General features: G+C 51.1%; 1 protein-coding gene across 3 annotated transcripts in view; it reads left to right on the forward strand.

Moving 5' to 3' along the window:
* The window catches only part of si:dkey-237i9.1 (SEC14-like protein 1), a 41470-nt gene that overhangs the window by 16818 nt on the left and 7537 nt on the right, over positions 1–17115 (forward strand). For all 3 annotated transcript variants that reach the window (XM_030350943.1, XM_030350944.1, XM_030350945.1), the window contains 11 exons: positions 2169–2318; positions 3256–3387; positions 6101–6229; positions 7423–7792; positions 8411–8520; positions 9623–9812; positions 12294–12382; positions 13280–13350; positions 14912–15083; positions 15290–15424; positions 16362–16496. In XM_030350943.1, coding sequence (XP_030206803.1) covers positions 2169–2318; positions 3256–3387; positions 6101–6229; positions 7423–7792; positions 8411–8520; positions 9623–9812; positions 12294–12382; positions 13280–13350; positions 14912–15083; positions 15290–15424; positions 16362–16496 — 1683 coding nt within the window. The remainder of the gene's footprint in view (positions 1–2168; positions 2319–3255; positions 3388–6100; positions 6230–7422; positions 7793–8410; positions 8521–9622; positions 9813–12293; positions 12383–13279; positions 13351–14911; positions 15084–15289; positions 15425–16361; positions 16497–17115) is intronic.

Raw genomic sequence — 17115 nt, forward strand, 5'->3', positions numbered from 1 at the left:
ACTCCTCCAGAGTCGTCTGTGTTTGCTATCCTCTGTATACGTCTCGACCCGTTTATCGTGAGTCACTGTACTCACTGAAGGGTATTTTTAGCCAATAACTCATCAAAGGTGGTGACTAAGAGACGGCTAGGAAGGGAAGGCTAAGTCCTTTTTATAATAACATTCCCTCAAAACCCACCTTTTCAAGATTGCTTTAACCTCCTTCACTTCTCTCTCTTTCCTCCTTGTTTATCTTTTTACTTGTATACGTTTTTATCAAATGATTTTATTTTGCGTCCACTCTGTAAAGCTTCTTTGGGTACTTAGAAAAGCGCTATATAAATCGAATGTATTATTAATACTATTTTAAAAACGGCTTCAGTCAGCTTTAACCTAACGTTTCCATCAAAGGTCTCCCACAGAGAGACGGGCTAATGGCTGACGGTCGCCCCTGTGCTGGAGCTCTCTGCGTCCCTGGCCGAAGCCTGAGCGTGGGCATGTCATTACCCGCCCACGAGGAACTCTCGCCTGTTACATAACGCCGCCAATCAGGTCCGGCACGCTGCGTTCCCGAAAGCATGCGGGCCGGTCGCAGCCGTAGGTGCATCCATACTTCCTCCAGCGAGACGGCGTTGCATAACAGACGCACGGCCCCCCATCACGGGCCGGGTGTTGGGGGGCCTCGCGTCAACTGTGTTGGCAAGCAGTTAGGGCTGCTCGATTATGGGAAAAGAAAATCATAATCACGATTATTTTGGTCAATATTGAAGTCACGGTTATTTTTGAGTTTGAAAACAAGATGCAATATTCAGCAATTCTCTCCAAAAGAACACTTTGTAACCGAGTACTTGAAATTTCGCCTTAAATGATGAATAAAATAAATATACTCCAAAAAATAAGTTAAATGTTTCAACTCTGTTCTATTCGTTTTGTGATCGTTTGATGCTAAAATCAAAATAAGATTAGTCGCCCAGCGCAACGAGCGGCCCCTGCCATTGTTCCTGGCCCTCCGTGCGGCTGGGAACAATGCGCCCAGGCCTCGCGGGACCAGAAGGTTGTTACTGTGCGCTGAGGAGTGGGTGTGACTGTGGGTGAGAGGCGTTGAGTCGGGGGCCGCGGCTCCTGGCTGTGCTGGGCTTCCACTCCGGGTGCGACGTCGCTTTGGGGTTGAAAGCGCTTTTGTCCCTTCCTCTGAGCACACCGTGGGCTCCACAAAGACTCCCTCTCTGCTCGGTCCGGTTCACATTCTTCGCAGGCTCAAGGAGCGAGGCTTTATCGGTTATCCACAAAAGAGGAAGGATTTGTCCTCGGCTCGATTGGAGTTCAGATTGGAGTTGAGGATTATCGTTTTTTGCTGAATATTATTTTTCGCACTGTAGTGTTCTTGCCCAAGTTTACCCACAAACGACCTCTGTTTTATTGAGATTATCATTACATGTAACTGCGGTTTCCTGCCCTGGCAACGTTCGTGTTATTTAAGTCGCTTAAAGAGCGTCAATATGCCCTAAATGTGTGTGCATACAGCCATGATCAAAATTGTAATTTCAGGGGGCGCCCCGGTGGCTCACTGTGTACAGTGCGCCCCGTTAAAGGCTCGGTCCTGATCGTAGTGACCCGGGTTCGATTCCTGCCAGCGGTCATTCGCTGCATGTCCTCCCTTCTCTCTCGTTCTTTGGGGATTGTGGCTTCTAGGCACGCTCGCTCCTTTGATTAAAAAATAAAAGGCAGGGATCGTCCGTCAGCTTTACGATATTTATTTCACCGAAAGCGAAAGCAAACATGAAGGATCAAACTAAACCTTTTCTAACATACATCAAAAGAGCTGTCACTGAGCGGTTCAAAAACTGTACCGCTTCCCGTCCACCTATTCACCTGTGGCTCCTCTCCTAAATACACACAGGTGCGCTTCATCACCCAAACACGGCATCCCCAGCATGTCAAATGCAAAATATGGTTTTACAAAAGGAAAGCAGATAAAACAAACGATTAACTCCAATAACCAAACCAAAACCATCTTGTATATTAATAAATGAATCAAACATTACATCAAGCCGAAAATGGCTCCAACAATCCCACACCTCCCTGTCATAAAGCATATTTATATGCTTTATTTACATACGCATCATACTGTAGAGTACAGTATCGTACCGTCCTAACGACCCACCCTCTCCTTCCCCCCCCCCCCCCAGGCGTACGAGCGGCGCTTCCCCACCTGCCACCTCATCCCCATGTTCGTGGCGAGCGACGTGGTGAGCGAGGAGACCAGCGAGGACGGCGCCGTGACCAAGGTGGAGCGCCGCTGCGCCCTGGACGTGGACGCCCCCCGCCTCCTCAAACGGGTGCGTGGTTCACCCCCCAGACGGTGCTCTCAAACCCCCCAGACGGTCCTCTCAAACCCCCCAGACGGTCCTCTGAAGCCCCCAGACGGTCCTCTCAAGCCCCCCAGACGGTCCTCTCAAGCCCCCCAGACGGTCCTCACAAACCCCCAGACGGTCCCCTCAAACCCCCCAGACGGTCCTCTCAAACCCCCAGACGGTCCTCTCAAACCCCCCAGACGGTCCTCTGAAGCCCCCAGACGGTCCTCTCAAGCCCCCCAGACGGTCCTCTCAAGCCCCCCAGACGGTCCTCACAAACCCCCAGACGGTCCCCCCCAGACGGTCCCCCCCAGACAGTCCCCTCATACCCCCAGACGGTCCTCTCATACCCCCAGACGGTCCTCTCAAACCCCCCAGACGGTCCTCTCATACCCCCAGACGGTCCTCTCAACCCCCCCAGACGGTCCTCTCATACCCCCAGACGGTCCTCTCAAACCCCCCAGACGGTCCTCTCATACCCCCAGACGGTCCTCTCAAGCCCCCAGACGGTCCTCTCAAGCCCCCAGACGGTCCTCTCAAACCCCCCAGACGGTCCTCTCAAACCCCGCAGACGGTCCTCTCAAGCCCCCAGACGGTCCTCTCAAACCCCCCAGACGGTCCTCTCAAACCCCCCAGACGGTCCTCACAAACCCCCCAGACGGTCCTCTCAAACCCCCAGACGGTCCTCTCAAACCCCCCAGACGGTCCTCTCAAACCCCCTAGACGGTCCTCTCAAACCCCCTAGACGGTCCTCTCATACCCCCTAGACGGTCCTCTCATACCCCCTAGACGGTGAATGAAACCTGGGGGGTATGAAACCTGCCGACGTGTTTGTGATGCTAGCCTCGTTCCGCCGTCGCTCCTCCCATTTCCGCCTCTCTACAACCGCGTCTCTCTCTGTGTTTTGTGTGCGCGTGTGCAGATTGCGGGGGTGGACTACGTGTACTTCATCCAGAGGAACACCCTGGACCGCCAGGAGAGGACGCTGCACATCGAGTCCCACAACGAGACCTTCTCCAACCGGGTCATCATCAGCGAGACCTGCTGCTACTCGGTCAGTCCCTCCCCACAGCTCCTCCTGGGTCGCTGAGCACACAGACTGTGTGCTCAGGCTGTGGTGCAACAATGGCAAACCACGTGTGTGTGTGTGTGTGTATACACTACTGTTCAAAAGTATGGGGTCACCATGACAACCCCAAACTGTTTTTAGCTGTGCTAACATAATTGCACAAGGGTTTTCTAATCATCAATTAGCCTTTTAACACGATTAGCTCAACAATGTACCATTAAAACTCAGGAGAAATGCTGGCTGGAAATTGGCCACTTTACACCTATTTAGACATTCCATAAAAAAAAATCAGCCATTTCCAGCTAGAATAGTCATTTACCACATAGGGTTAGGGTCTAGACCAAGGATGGGCAACTTTCATGATAAAGAGGGACACATTTTTCATCACAATCATCAGAGGGCCACATTACTGCACACTTCAACTAAACGTGAGCTGAGAGAAGCTACACAATTTTGTGTTTGGTAGATATGACTTCCTGTATTCTGGTGCATTTTAAGGATGGCCACTAACTAAAATAAAAAATCTTCCAGAAACATAACCTATGTACGGTATTTTAATTGAACCAACATACATTAATTTCATGTTTTCCATGCTCAAACAGCCACATGAATGGGTAGTATTTTTATCAGTGCAAAGGGCTCACATACATCATCATTCAATGATGTCACAAAACTGAAAAACAGTGGCCCAACATTGAGTGCAACAACTCAATGAACTCAAACCCAACAAGCATGATATTCATTACAGTTGTAGTAGTTGTAGTGGCGACTTAAGTGGATATCTTTAGTGACTGATATCGTTTCTAAGCAAACTAGACGCATGGGTTTGCCTTTGAATTCTATGAATTCTTTTCATCTTTCTTGACCGAGTTTTCTGTAACTCTATCAATTTTATTCATTTATTTTTATTTATTTTTTAGGTTTTTTTTAGATTTATTTTAATTATGTGCGGGCCTGACTGAGTGAGGATGCGGGCCGCCAGTTGCCCATCCCTGGTCTAGACTGTATATCTGAATAATTTAATGTTATCTTCACTTAATAAAACTGCTTTTCTTTAAAAAATAGGGACATTTCTAAGTGACACCAAACTTGCGCGTCAGTATATGCATATAAATATCTATATACAAACACACACCTGCGGTCTGCAGATCAACAAAGGGTCTTATCTGGCTCTGGCTGTCGGACTGACCTCTCACTATCACCGCACCGCCCCTCTCCCTCATCCTTCCTCTGGTCCTTCCTCCCTCATCCCTCTGAAGCCCCTTAAGTGGACAGACAAAGCTGTGTTCCTACATGCTTTGTGTTGGCTGCCAGCTCTCCCAGCCACTCGCTCTGTGTGAATTATTCAGGCCACGGGCCACCATAGCACACACGCACGCACGCACGCACGGACGCGCGCGCAAATACAGACACACACACAAGCGCAAATGCACACATTCCCACACACTGGCATATGCGACACACACAAATAAATGGGCACGGACGCAAGCATGCATACAAACACCACACGTACACACACACACACACACACACACACACACACACACACACACACACACACACACACACACACACACACACACACACACACACACACACACACACACACACACACACACACACACACACACAAGCGCTGATACACACATTCCAACACACACAAGCGCTGATACACACATTCCCACACACCGGCATATGAGACGCACACAAATAAATGGGCACGGGCACAAGCATGCATACACACACCACACGTACACACAAGCACACAAACACGCGCACACACACGCGCACACAACAACACAACCACATTCTTGCTGAATGCAATAAACTGGCCTGAAATTGCCCTGGCACTCTCTCTCCAAGGCCCCAGGGGCGACCGAGCAGAGTCTTAGGATTTAAAGTGAGCTCACTGAGTTAATGAGGTCAAGCTTGTCGCGTTGGCATCAAACGATAACTCTAAAGACCAGGTCAAGGCTTCTAATTGTGCAGGTAATTATGAGCTAAGGCAGCGGTTCGTTACTGGGATCGACGGCGGCTCTGTGCTCCTTGGCGCTAAAGGACTTAGCTAAAGCTGCGGTATTGGATCGCCACCGGAAGTCTCTGGTTCAGGGGCGAACGCGGCGCAGCGTTCCCCCCACACGTTGAGCGCAGCTTAGAGGACCTGAGCTCCACACCTAGAGACGTCCAGGCTGCTCTTCCTCCTGGAAGCCCCACCGGAGGAACGGAGACGGAACAGGAACAAACACACCGGCCGCGCTGGTTAGCTTGAATCTGCACTATCATAACGACGTTCCTCGACCGAGCGCACAAACACAAGTTGCTTTGTTTGTGGCGTGAAATCCCGCCACACACACACACACACACACCTCCCCTCTACTTTTGCATACGGAATCTCTTCCTTTCTCCCCCGATGGCTAAGCTAATTAGAGGAGGTTGGACACACATACACACGCGTACACACACGCGTTGCCATCTCTTGTTTTCCGGCCCAAGTTTCTCCTTACTGCGTCATCAATTGGGGGGGGGGGGGGGGGGAGTCTTCATGGTGTGACTGGTGGGGTATTCATGGTGACGGGTGCGTGGGATGGGTGGGGGTGGTTGTCGTCATGGTGACGGGTGAGTGCGTGCACTGGGGTGTGTGTGTGTGTGTGTGTGTGTGTGTGTTGACACTGCGTTATGTATGTGACGCACACAACAGGTGCACCCGGAGAACGGGGAGTGGACGTGCTTCGAGCAGACGGCCAGCCTGGACATCAAGTCCTTCTTCGGCTTCGAGAGCACGGTGGAGAAGATCGCCATGAAGCAGTACGCCAGCAGCATCAAGAAGGTACGGACAGCGGGCTCCCGGGCAGCATTAAGGCCCAGTCCTGATCGCAGCGACCCAGGTTCGATCCCTGCCCTTGGCTGCATGTCCTCCCCACTCTCCCCCACACCTAGCCGTCTATCACCCTCTATCATCAGAGCAGAAAAATGCGAAACTAAATGAGGTATTGGCAGCCGTCCTCAGGCCGCTCCCAAACGGAGACAACAGGAACACCAAAACACTGAACAGGTTTAACCGACACCAGCGCCACACACACACGCGCGCGCGCGCACACACACACACACACACACACACACACACACACACACACACACACACACACACACACACACACACACACACACACACACCTCAGACTCTCTGTTCTCCCCTCAGCCTTTCAGCGATGGATCCAGGTCATGAGGAAGCGGTGTGGTTTACAGTATTGATCGCAAGCCCTTGGTGTGTGTGTGTGTGTGTGTGTCTCCCTATGGCGCACACTGCAGTCAGACAGGGCCCACTGCGGTAATGCTGCTGCCTTCTCTAGTGTTTGCTCGTGCTCACAAGTTGTGTACCAGCAGAGTCATCAGCCTTTCATTCACAAGTTTATTGTAGTGCTTATCTTAAAAGACAAATATTTGTTTCAGACAAATATTACTCACCCAAGCAGTTGGCAGGGTTTTCTTTATACTATTATCCAAAAATACATATTTGGTAACCTTTTTGAATTTCTCCCGGCGTTTCTCCTTGACTCATCTTTCTATTCTACTCTATTCCTCCATTTATCATCTACATCTGTTCCTCTCCTTTCAAATGCATTCCATTGATATAAATCTTTTCCTTCCCCTCTCCCCCACTTTCTGTCTGTCTGTCTGTCTGTCTGTCTGTCTGTCTGTCTGTCTGTCTGTCTGTCTGTCTGTCTGTCTGTCTTTCGCCCTTTCCTTCTGTCTCTCTCTCTCGTTCTCTCTCTCTCTCTCTCTCTCTCTCTCTCTCTCTCTCTCTCTCTCTCTCTCTCTCTCTCTCTCTCTCTCTCTCTCTCTCTCTCTCTCTCTCTCTCTCTCTCTCTCTCTCTCTCGTTCTCTCTCTCTCTCTCGTTCTCTCTCTCTCGTTCTCTCTCTCTCGTTCTCTCTCTCTCGTTCTCTCTCTCTCGTTCTCTCTCTCTCGTTCTCTCTCTCTCTCTCTCTCTCTCTGTCCGTCTCTCCCTCCCTCCCTCCCAGGGTAAGGAGATCATCGACTTCTACCTGAATGAGCTGGAGGACGAGGGCATCACCCACGTGGATCGCTGGACCCCCTCTGGCCTCCCCCCGCCTCCCTCAACCGCCCGCTCCAACAGCCCCCCGCTGCCCCCTGACTTCTCCCTCACCTCCTCCTCCACCCCCGCCACCTTCACCAGCAGCCTCGACCCCACCGCCCCCACCTCCACCACCACCACCAGCGTCCACACCTCCGCCGACGCCCCCACCAGCCCCACCGTCCCCACCCCGCCCCTGCCTGCCGACGCCCGGCAGGACAGCTCCTCGACGGACGGCCCCAGCAAGGAGCTGGTCGCCCTGGCTCTGCCTGATGACCAGGCCGGCACCCCCGATGGTGGGTGGTCAACAGCCAATAGCAAACCACCGTCTCTCCCTGGGTAGCAATCGGCGTAGTCCTGCAGCCAATAGGAGTCATCGACTCTATGTTGGCGGCAATCGGCTTATTTAAACAACAAATGGGATTCACCTTGCTCCTCTTGTTGGTAATCTGCATATTCCAACAGCCAATAGGATTCACCATGTCTCTCTTGATGGTAATCTGCATATCCCAACAGCCAATAGGATTCACCATGTCTCTCTTGATGGTAATCTGCATATTGCAACAGCCAATAGGATTCACCGTTTCTCCTATCATATAAATCAACCGTCTCAGTTTTATTCTGAAGGGAAGTTTGTTTATTTTGAGGCGTTGCAATACGTTGTGTAGCGTGTGTTCCATTCTGTCTGATTCCTGTTGTGCATTACAGTGTTGTGTATCACATTGTGTATTACCGTGTTGTGTAGTACATTCAGTCTGATTCCTGTTGTGCATTACAGCGTTGTGTATCACATTGTGTATTACACTGTGTATTACAGCGTTGTGTATTGCATTCAGTCTGTTTGATTCCTAGCATGGGTAGCATTGGTTCTCCTGTGATAATTTAGTTCTTTCATGTGTGTGCGTGTTGTGTAGACAAGCTGGACGCCGACTACATCAAACGTTACCTTGGCGACCTCACCCCCCTTCAGGAGAGCTGCCTGATCAGGCTACGCAAGTGGCTGCAGGAGACGCACAAGGGAAAGGTGAAGCGCACGCACAAATGCACCCACACGCAGCACACACACACTCACACACTCACACACAAAACACAGCAAACCCACACAAGCAGGCAGCCACGCACGCACCCACAAAAGCATTCGCGCACACACATAGACACAAAACCACGCACGCATGCACACACGCATGTACACAAGCAGACACACACATACACACAAAACACAGCGCATGCACGCAAGCAGACACGCACACAAGCACATTCGCACACTCGTATCAACACAAAGGCTTAGACACACAAAATAATATGCACGCACCCAAGTACACACACACATGTTCATGCGTGAAACGACTTGAAACGACCAAAGCCATGCGCAGACCTCAGACAACATCCATCAACATCCATCCATTCATTCCTTCCTACTAATGAATTCATCCGTTTTTCCCAGTTGCTCGTTCTCTCGCTCGCTCGCTCGCTCGCTCGTTATGTTTTCCCTCATGACCTCACTCATCTCTGACCTCGGCCGCCCCTCTCTCTCTCTGTCTTAACACCCAACTTTATTTGAACAGGTTAAATAATAAATAAGTAATTTTTACAACAATACGGTTTTGACTTCCTTGTTTACATTGGCGCTCGTTACAACTTGGTTGCCGTATCGTTGTAGTAGCCACTAACTTAAACATACCTATGCCTAAGTGGTTAGTAGTTAGGACAGTAGTTAGTTGTGGGGCAGCCGAAGTTTGTAAAATGCTAGTTTGAAGCTAACTAGCGGTCAGTATGGTTTGAGTAAGGACTTAACACACTGACACAATTATTATGTTTTCCTCACGACTCAACACATCTCTAACCTCGACCAACCCCACCTCTCACTCTCTCTCTGTCTGTCTGTCTGTCTGTCTGTCTGTCTGTCTGTCTGTCTGTCTGTCTGTCTGTCTGTCTGTCTGTCTGTCTGTCTGTCTGTCTGTCTGTCTGTCTGTCTCTCTGTCTCTCTGTCTGTCTGTCTCTCTGTCTCTCTGTCTCTCTGTCTCTCTCTCGCTCTCTCTCGCTCTCTCGCGCTCTCTCGCTCTCTCTCGCTCTCTCTCGCTCTCTCTCTCTCTCGCTCTCTCTCTCTCTCTCTCTCTCCCCCCCAGATCCCCAAGGACCAGCACATCCTGCGCTTCCTGCGGGCGCGGGACTTCAACATGGACAAGGCCCGCGAGGTCCTGTGCCAGTCGCTCACCTGGAGGAAGCAGCACCAGGTGGACTACCTGCTGGAGACCTGGACCTCGCCCCAGGTCCTCCACGACTACTACACCGGGGACTGGCACCACCACGACCGAGGTAGGCCCCGGGGCCCGGCCCCCTCCCATCGGGGGCCTGGGGGGAGGGGGTCCGTGATGGACGGGGGGCCGGGGGGTAGTATGTGAATGTTAATGCGGAAAAAATGACAAATTCGTAAAGATGACTTAGGCTGATAGTGATAATGGAATGTAAAAAGCACTCTGATTGGCTTAGGATATAGCCAATGGAGCACAGTGAAGAGTATGACTTGAGGCTATCGTTAGCATTATGCTTTGAGGCTAACATTATTCTTTTTTTTTATATGGAGGCGATACAGTCAACAGTCGTACTACGTCTTTTTTTATGTGATCACATTCTCTGTCAGTATTATCTTCATTAAAAATGACAAACATGGGCGTTTGTCACATGTTAGGACATGAGTAAACGATCTGCAGAATGTCCTCCAAGTGACTCTTCTGATGGAATGTTTTTGATCGACTTGGCCGTGACAAGGACATGAAATAAGCCCTGTAGGGCTTAAATGGCCCTCTCTCCTCGTTCCCTTCTCCCCCTCTCCCCTCTCTCTCTTTCCCTTCTCCCCCTCTCCCCTCTCTCTCTTTCCCTTCTCCCCCTCTCCCCTCTCTCTCTTTCCCTTCTCCCCCTCTCCCCTCTCTCTCTTTCCCTTCTCCCCCTCTCCCCTCTCTCTCTTTCCCTTCTCCCCCTCTCCCCTCTCTCTCTTTCCCTTCTCCCCCTCTCCCCTCTCTCTCTTTCCCTTCTCCCCCTCTCCCCTCTCTCTCTTTCCCTTCTCCCCCTCTCCCCTCTCTCTCTTTCCCTTCTCCCCCTCTCTTCCCTCTCTTTCCCCTCACACCTCTCTCCTCTCCCCCCTCCTCTCTCCTCTCCCCCCTCCTCTCTCCTCTCCCTTCTCCTCCCTCCTCCCCTCTCTGCTCTTACTCCCCTCCGCTCTCCTCTCTCCTCTCAACACCCTCCTCTCTCCCCCCTCTCCTATCTCCTCTCCCCCCCTCTCAGCCCTATCCCCCCTCTCCCCTCTCCTCCCCTCCTACCTCCCTTCTCCCATCTCTCTCCCCTCCCCTCCCCTCCCCTCTCCCCCCCACTCTCCTCTCCCCTTTCAACCCGTCGTATCATTCATCCCGTAAAGTCACAGACTGTTTGAGAGCTCAGTGCGCCAAGAAGTACTTAGAGCAGATTTGACTCGCAAACCAGTTGCAAACTATTTGCATATAAGATACTACACCAATGGTCTTCAGAGGCCGACTGCACCAGCTAGTTCAAACTTAGTCTACTTATGTCTTTACTAAGTCAGGGATATAACTTATTCCAAACAGGTTACCCCACATAAACGAGTTCTCACATAGCCTACAGTGTATAGCTAAATATTTACACCTACATCTAAACAGTCACATGTTGTAACTTGTGGCTGTTGGTGACAAAAACAAATAGGTTCAATAAAATAGGTCAAATTGGAACAAAACGTACAGTTTTGACATCCTTGTTTACATCGGAGCCTTGTTACACCCTGGTTGTCGTTGAGGCAGCAGCAACTAACTTAAACGTAGCTATTACTTAGTGATTAGTAGGTAGGACATGAGTTAAGTATTGTCGGGCAGCCAAAGTTTGTAAAATACTAGTTTGAAGCTCCCAAGCGGTCATTATGGCTTGAGTAAGGACTTTACACACTGACTTAGTAGCAACCCAATGCATAGCTGATGCAATCCAGTCCTGATGTAAACAAACCAAAGAAAAGTACAGGTATCCAGGACAAGGCTGTGGTTTGCCTCTATGTCTTCAGGCATTGCTGCATGAATAAGTTCAGACGGTAGCATGGTGCAAAGTCCACATGACACACACACACACACACACACACACACACACACACACACACACACACACACACACACACACACACACACACACACACACACACACACACACACACACACACACAGGGGGGTAATTGATGTAGGCCAGCCCAGAGACAGGCATACCCTTGCGGTCATCTGAGAGACAGGTATCAGACCTCTGACTGCAGCCAGGCTAGACTTACATAACACACATACTACACACGCACGTGCACACACTCATGTACACACGCACACGCGCGGTAACGTCAGCAATCTCTCGTCTGTTGTTCATGAGCATTACTCTGAAGGTCACCGTGTCGGCCCCTGCTAGTCCTTTACCCAGCACTGTTGACTCGGATACAAACCCACTCCAACAAACGCTATCACACATCAACGCTTTCATTTCCTGTTGAATCCGTCGTGTGTGTGTGTGTGTGTGTGTGTGTGTGTGTGTGTGTGTGTGTGTGTGTGTGTGTGTGTGTGTGTGTGTGTGTGTGTGTGTGTGTGTGTGTGTGTGTGTGTGTGTGTGTGTGTGTGTGAATTCACAGTTATTCCTATTTGAATATCAGGCAGATAGCATGGAGCTAGCTCTTCTGCGGTCTGAGCGCTCCGTCTGACGTGTCCTCATGTGTCCTCGTGTGTGTGTGCGTGTGTGTGTGTGTGTGTGTGTGTGTTCTCCCAGACGGACGACCGCTGTACGTCTTGAGGCTGGGACAGATGGACACTAAGGGGCTGGTGAGGGCCCTGGGGGAGGAGTCTCTGCTCAGACACGTGAGTAGCCAACCACGCTCCCCCTCCTTATGGCCCTCCAATCACCCGACACATGGCCGGGCTGCCCCTCTTAGGACACCGACCAATGGGGCGTCGGGGGGGGCGGGGCCAGGAGGAATGTGTGGGGTCGCTGACGACTATTTAAGGAATTATTCGCGTTTAACTTTTTTGTCTTTTCAGGAGAGTTTCACTTTTCGATGATTATTGAATTAATCTCAATGCTACCAATATTTGGCCCTGTTTGACGCCCAAAATGGCCCGCACAAGTTATTAGAATATTTAGGCTGAGACCGCGTGCAAGAGAACTCGGAATTATAGGTTTGAAAATCTGGCATATTATCAGAGCTCCCCGTTGGGGTCAAAGGCAAAACATGATCGGGTAGGCCGGTAAATGAGTCTACCCACCTACTCAAACATTGTGGCTTCATTGTGGGGTAGGCCGTTAGATCAGTCCTCCCACCTACTCAAACATGGTGGCTTCATGGTGGGGTAGGCCGGTAGGTCAGTCTACCAGCCTTCCCAGTGGACTGTAGCAACTCTTGGCTTCATCCAAACGGACTCATCAGGGTGGACACGCCCACATGTGATGTCACCCAATCACAGGGCAGGGCCGGTCGTCTTGTAATTGGCTAATCCCACTCACAGCTGGTGGTAAAATAGGGGGCCCTTTGAATGTACACCATAAAAAAACAAATGGAGCGTTCATGTGAGCAACGCGACGGTAAAGTGACACAATTTATCGAACCCTTTCAATTTAACGACAAAAGACAGAGCAGGTTGCGATGCCTCTCAGGTCGGCGTGTGAAGGCTAGAGGTTAGCCTAGCCTCGGCCTAGCATCACTAGCCCGGCGTGTGGAGCTACACTGAGTGCCTGTCGTCCTCCTCCTCCTCCTCCAGGTGCTGTCCATCAACGAAGAGGGCCTCAGACGCTGTGAGGAGAACACCAAGGTGTTCGGCCGACCAATCAGGTGAGCCACGGTGGCTGTGTGAACCCTACATCCAGCGCTCTGTATGGTCCGCTGGCCTGCCGCGATGCTAGCCACGCCTACTTACATTTACATTTAGGGCTTTTACCCAAAGCGACTTACAATAGGTAGATTTGTCAGAAGGAAGAGAAACGACAATATATATCGCTGTCGGTACAGTAAGAATGTTCATAGAAACAAGTGCAAAGGACTAACAATTGCTTGGTTAACCCATTCCAATAATGTAATTAAGATATCTAGGATAAGATGTTACACAATGCTAGGTACTATTTTGAATTGTCGGGTAGTACAACACACAAAAATGTCGTACATCAGGGTGCCGCGACGTACAAACAATCAATGTTTGCGTACGAGGGGAGTTTTTAGGAGAGTACGACAAGTACTCGTTGTGCGTTTGGGTGATTTATTTCTGGGTGGGTTTCACTGTGACGCATGAAAGCACCGAGACGCTTGCAGCTCAGGTTCGTGTTCACAGACACAAACTATTTCCAACACCGCAGAGTGCTGGCTGATGCCTCCGGAAAGGTAGAATGAGGTCAGATAGATTATTATCCCGTAAGCCCGAAAAACGATGCTGTGTGTCTCTCCCTCCCTCCCTCGCTCCCCCTCTCTCCCCCCCACGACGCCTCTCTCCCTCTCTCGGGCAAAATCGTCGCAAACAGATTAGCGGCGAGAAAGACGCAAAGTTCAACCGATGACAGGCTGTGAGGAAGGGGAGGGGAGATGAACGCCAGGCAGGAATGCGTGCACGTGTGAGCTGTCTCCAGGAAGAGCGTGTCAGAACAGGGACAGGGACGGGCACTGGGGTGATGGAGGCGGCAGATAAGGGGTGACGGGGAGAGCTCGGGATGGAATTAAACATGCAGGATTCTAAACTCCACCGCTGCAGCCCCCCCTTAGGAGAGGTGTGTGTGTGTGTGTGTGTGTGTGTGTGTGTGTGTGTGTGTGTGTGTGTGTGTGTGTGTGTGTGTGTGTGTGTGTGTGTGTGTGTGTGTGTGTGAATAAATACACGAGTATGTTTGTGCGAATACACGTGTGTGTGTGTGTGTGTGTGTGCGAATACACGTGTGTGTGTGTGTGTGTGTGTGTGTGCGAATACACGTGTGTGTGTGTGTGTGTGTGAGAATACACGTGTGTGTGTGTGTGTGCGAATACACATTTGTGTGTGTGTGTGTGTGTGTGTGTGTGTGCGAATACACATTTGTGTGTGTGTGTGTGTGTGTGTGTGTGTGTGTGCGCATCAAGCGACAGGAGAGAGCAACGCATGAACAACACTCTTCTTATCCTAACCCTTATCTTGGTTTTCCGTGTGTCGCTGCGGTGCTTTGAACCCCCCATGGGAGAGACCCCCCCCCCCCCCCCCCTGTGTGACCGCTACTGCTCGCTGGAACCCATGACTCGTGTTCCCACACCGTGAGGTTTATCGGACCGCCGGCACCCCCCCCCCCACCCCCATCCATCCATCCATCCTATGAGCCACGCGGCGTTGCCGTGGCGTCCGTGGCGACCGGATGCTGAGGTGCGTTGTGTGTCTGTTGTCCAGCTGCTGGACCTGCCTGGTGGACCTGGAGGGGCTGAACATGAGGCACCTGTGGCGGCCGGGGGTGAAGGCCCTCCTGAGGATCATCGAGGTGGTGGAGGCCAACTACCCCGAGACCCTGGGCCGGCTGCTCATCCTGAGGGCCCCCCGCGTGTTCCCCGTGCTCTGGACCCTGGTGAGACCCGCACGCAGACACACACAGACACACACAGACACACACAGACACACACACACAGACACACACAGACACACGCAGACACACACACACACACACACACACACACACACACACACACACACACACACACACACACACACACACACACACACACTCCAGGTTCTGTGGTCCAGCTGGTGACCCCTGGTCTCTCTCCTCCACAGGTGAGCCCCTTCATCGACGAGAACACCCGCAAGAAGTTCCTGATCTACGCGGGCAACGACTACCAGGGCCCGGGCGGCCTGCTGGACTACATCGACAAGGACATCATCCCCGACTTCCTGGGGGGGGAGTGCATGGTGAGTGTGTATGTGTGTCGGTCTGTGTGAGCGTGTGTGTGTGTGTGTGTGGGGGGGGGGTGCGTATGTGTTAAATATGTGTATGTGTGTATCTGTCTGTCTTTGTGAGTGTGTGAGTGTGTTTCTCGGCTTGTCTGTGTGAGTGTGTCTGTGTTCCTGTCTATGGTGAGTGTGTGTGTTTTTGTGTGTGTGTCTGTGTTTCTGTCTATGGTGAGTGTGTGTGTCTGTGTTTCTGTCTGTGTGAGTGTGTCTATCTGAGTGTCTGTCTAAGTGTGTGTGATTTTTAGTGGGCAAACATTCATTGTCACACCGGCACTTTATATTTAATATTGAATGTTTATGTTCTTCACTGTCCATTCATACTCTCCCTTTGTCTGTCACCACAAAGATACTTAAGCTACTCCCCATATTCTGAAGGACATTCTTATTTGTAGTATGTTTCTGTTTCCATTTCTACCTTATGTGTGTGACCTTATGTGTCTGATGTCTCCCACGTATTTGTGGCGTGCCATGTCACGACACATTTCTCTGCTCAGAATGACCCTGGGTTATTCTATGAATATGACAGATAAAACACTTCTATATATAACACGGTAGATTACCACTCATGTTGTGGCCTGTGTGTGTGTGTGTGTGTGTGTGTGTGTGTGTGCGTGTGCGCGTGTGTGTCACACACATCCTGTTATTGAGAAGCAGCAGAAGCCTCTTGGGGTGCCTTTTTAATAGTATAATAAAAAAGCAGAATAACAACAACACGCTGCAACTTTTACCTTGTATTCACCCATTTGTGTGTGTGTGTGTGTGTGTGTGTGTGTGTGTGTGTGTGTGTGTGTGTGTGTGTGTGTGTGTGTGTGTGTTCGTGTGTGTGTGTGTGTGTGTGTGTGTGTGTGTGTGTGCGTGTGCGTGTGCGTGTGCGTGTGTGTGTGTGCGCGCGCAGTGTGAGGTCCCAGAGGGGGGTCTGGTGCCCAAGTCCATGTACCGGACCACGGAGGACATGGAGAACGAGGGGGTGCGACTCTGGACGGAGACCATCTACCAGAGCGCCAGCATCTTCAAGGGCGCGCCGCACGAGGTGAGCCCGCCGCCGGCAGCCCTTCGTCGGGCTGAGGGGCTGAGGATGAGCCCCCTCCAGGGCCCCATCCTCCAGGGACGGAGAGAGACTGGAGACGGATGGATGAGTCCGGAACTGGTTCATTCAGGACAGGATAAAGACGTTTTTATTACGACGAGTTTAGTATGCAGCGCCGACCACGTTGCCCGGTTTCAGTAGTTTCCATGTCAGTTTGCGTTTCCATGTGAGCGAAAAATGCTGCGGGGCTCTACTGCCACCCAGTGGATGTATATAGTACTGCACGCGATGTTTGCGGAGCAAAACATAATGACAACACATTTGCCGTGGCTGTTTGTAATGACGGGCCCATCAGTTTTAAGGGGATATGTCTAATGCAGCGTTAGACATGAAGAGCCCCCTGCTGTATGAATGGTGCTGCCTGACTAAACATACGGACGTTCACCAACAGATGTTGTCGTTCTCCTGCCCCCCCCCCACACTGCGGTCCTCATTGTTCCGCCTCAGGGGGTAGAGCAGTGATGGAGATTTGATTCATTGTGTCGGTGCCATCACAAGCTGTATAATGCAGAGTTTAAAGGCCCCGGTTTTACAACCAGACGAGTGGTTGAGATTTTGGGTC

The sequence above is a fragment of the Gadus morhua genome, chromosome 3 (genome assembly GCF_902167405.1).
Source record: "Gadus morhua chromosome 3, gadMor3.0, whole genome shotgun sequence".
Taxonomy (NCBI): domain Eukaryota; kingdom Metazoa; phylum Chordata; class Actinopteri; order Gadiformes; family Gadidae; genus Gadus; species Gadus morhua.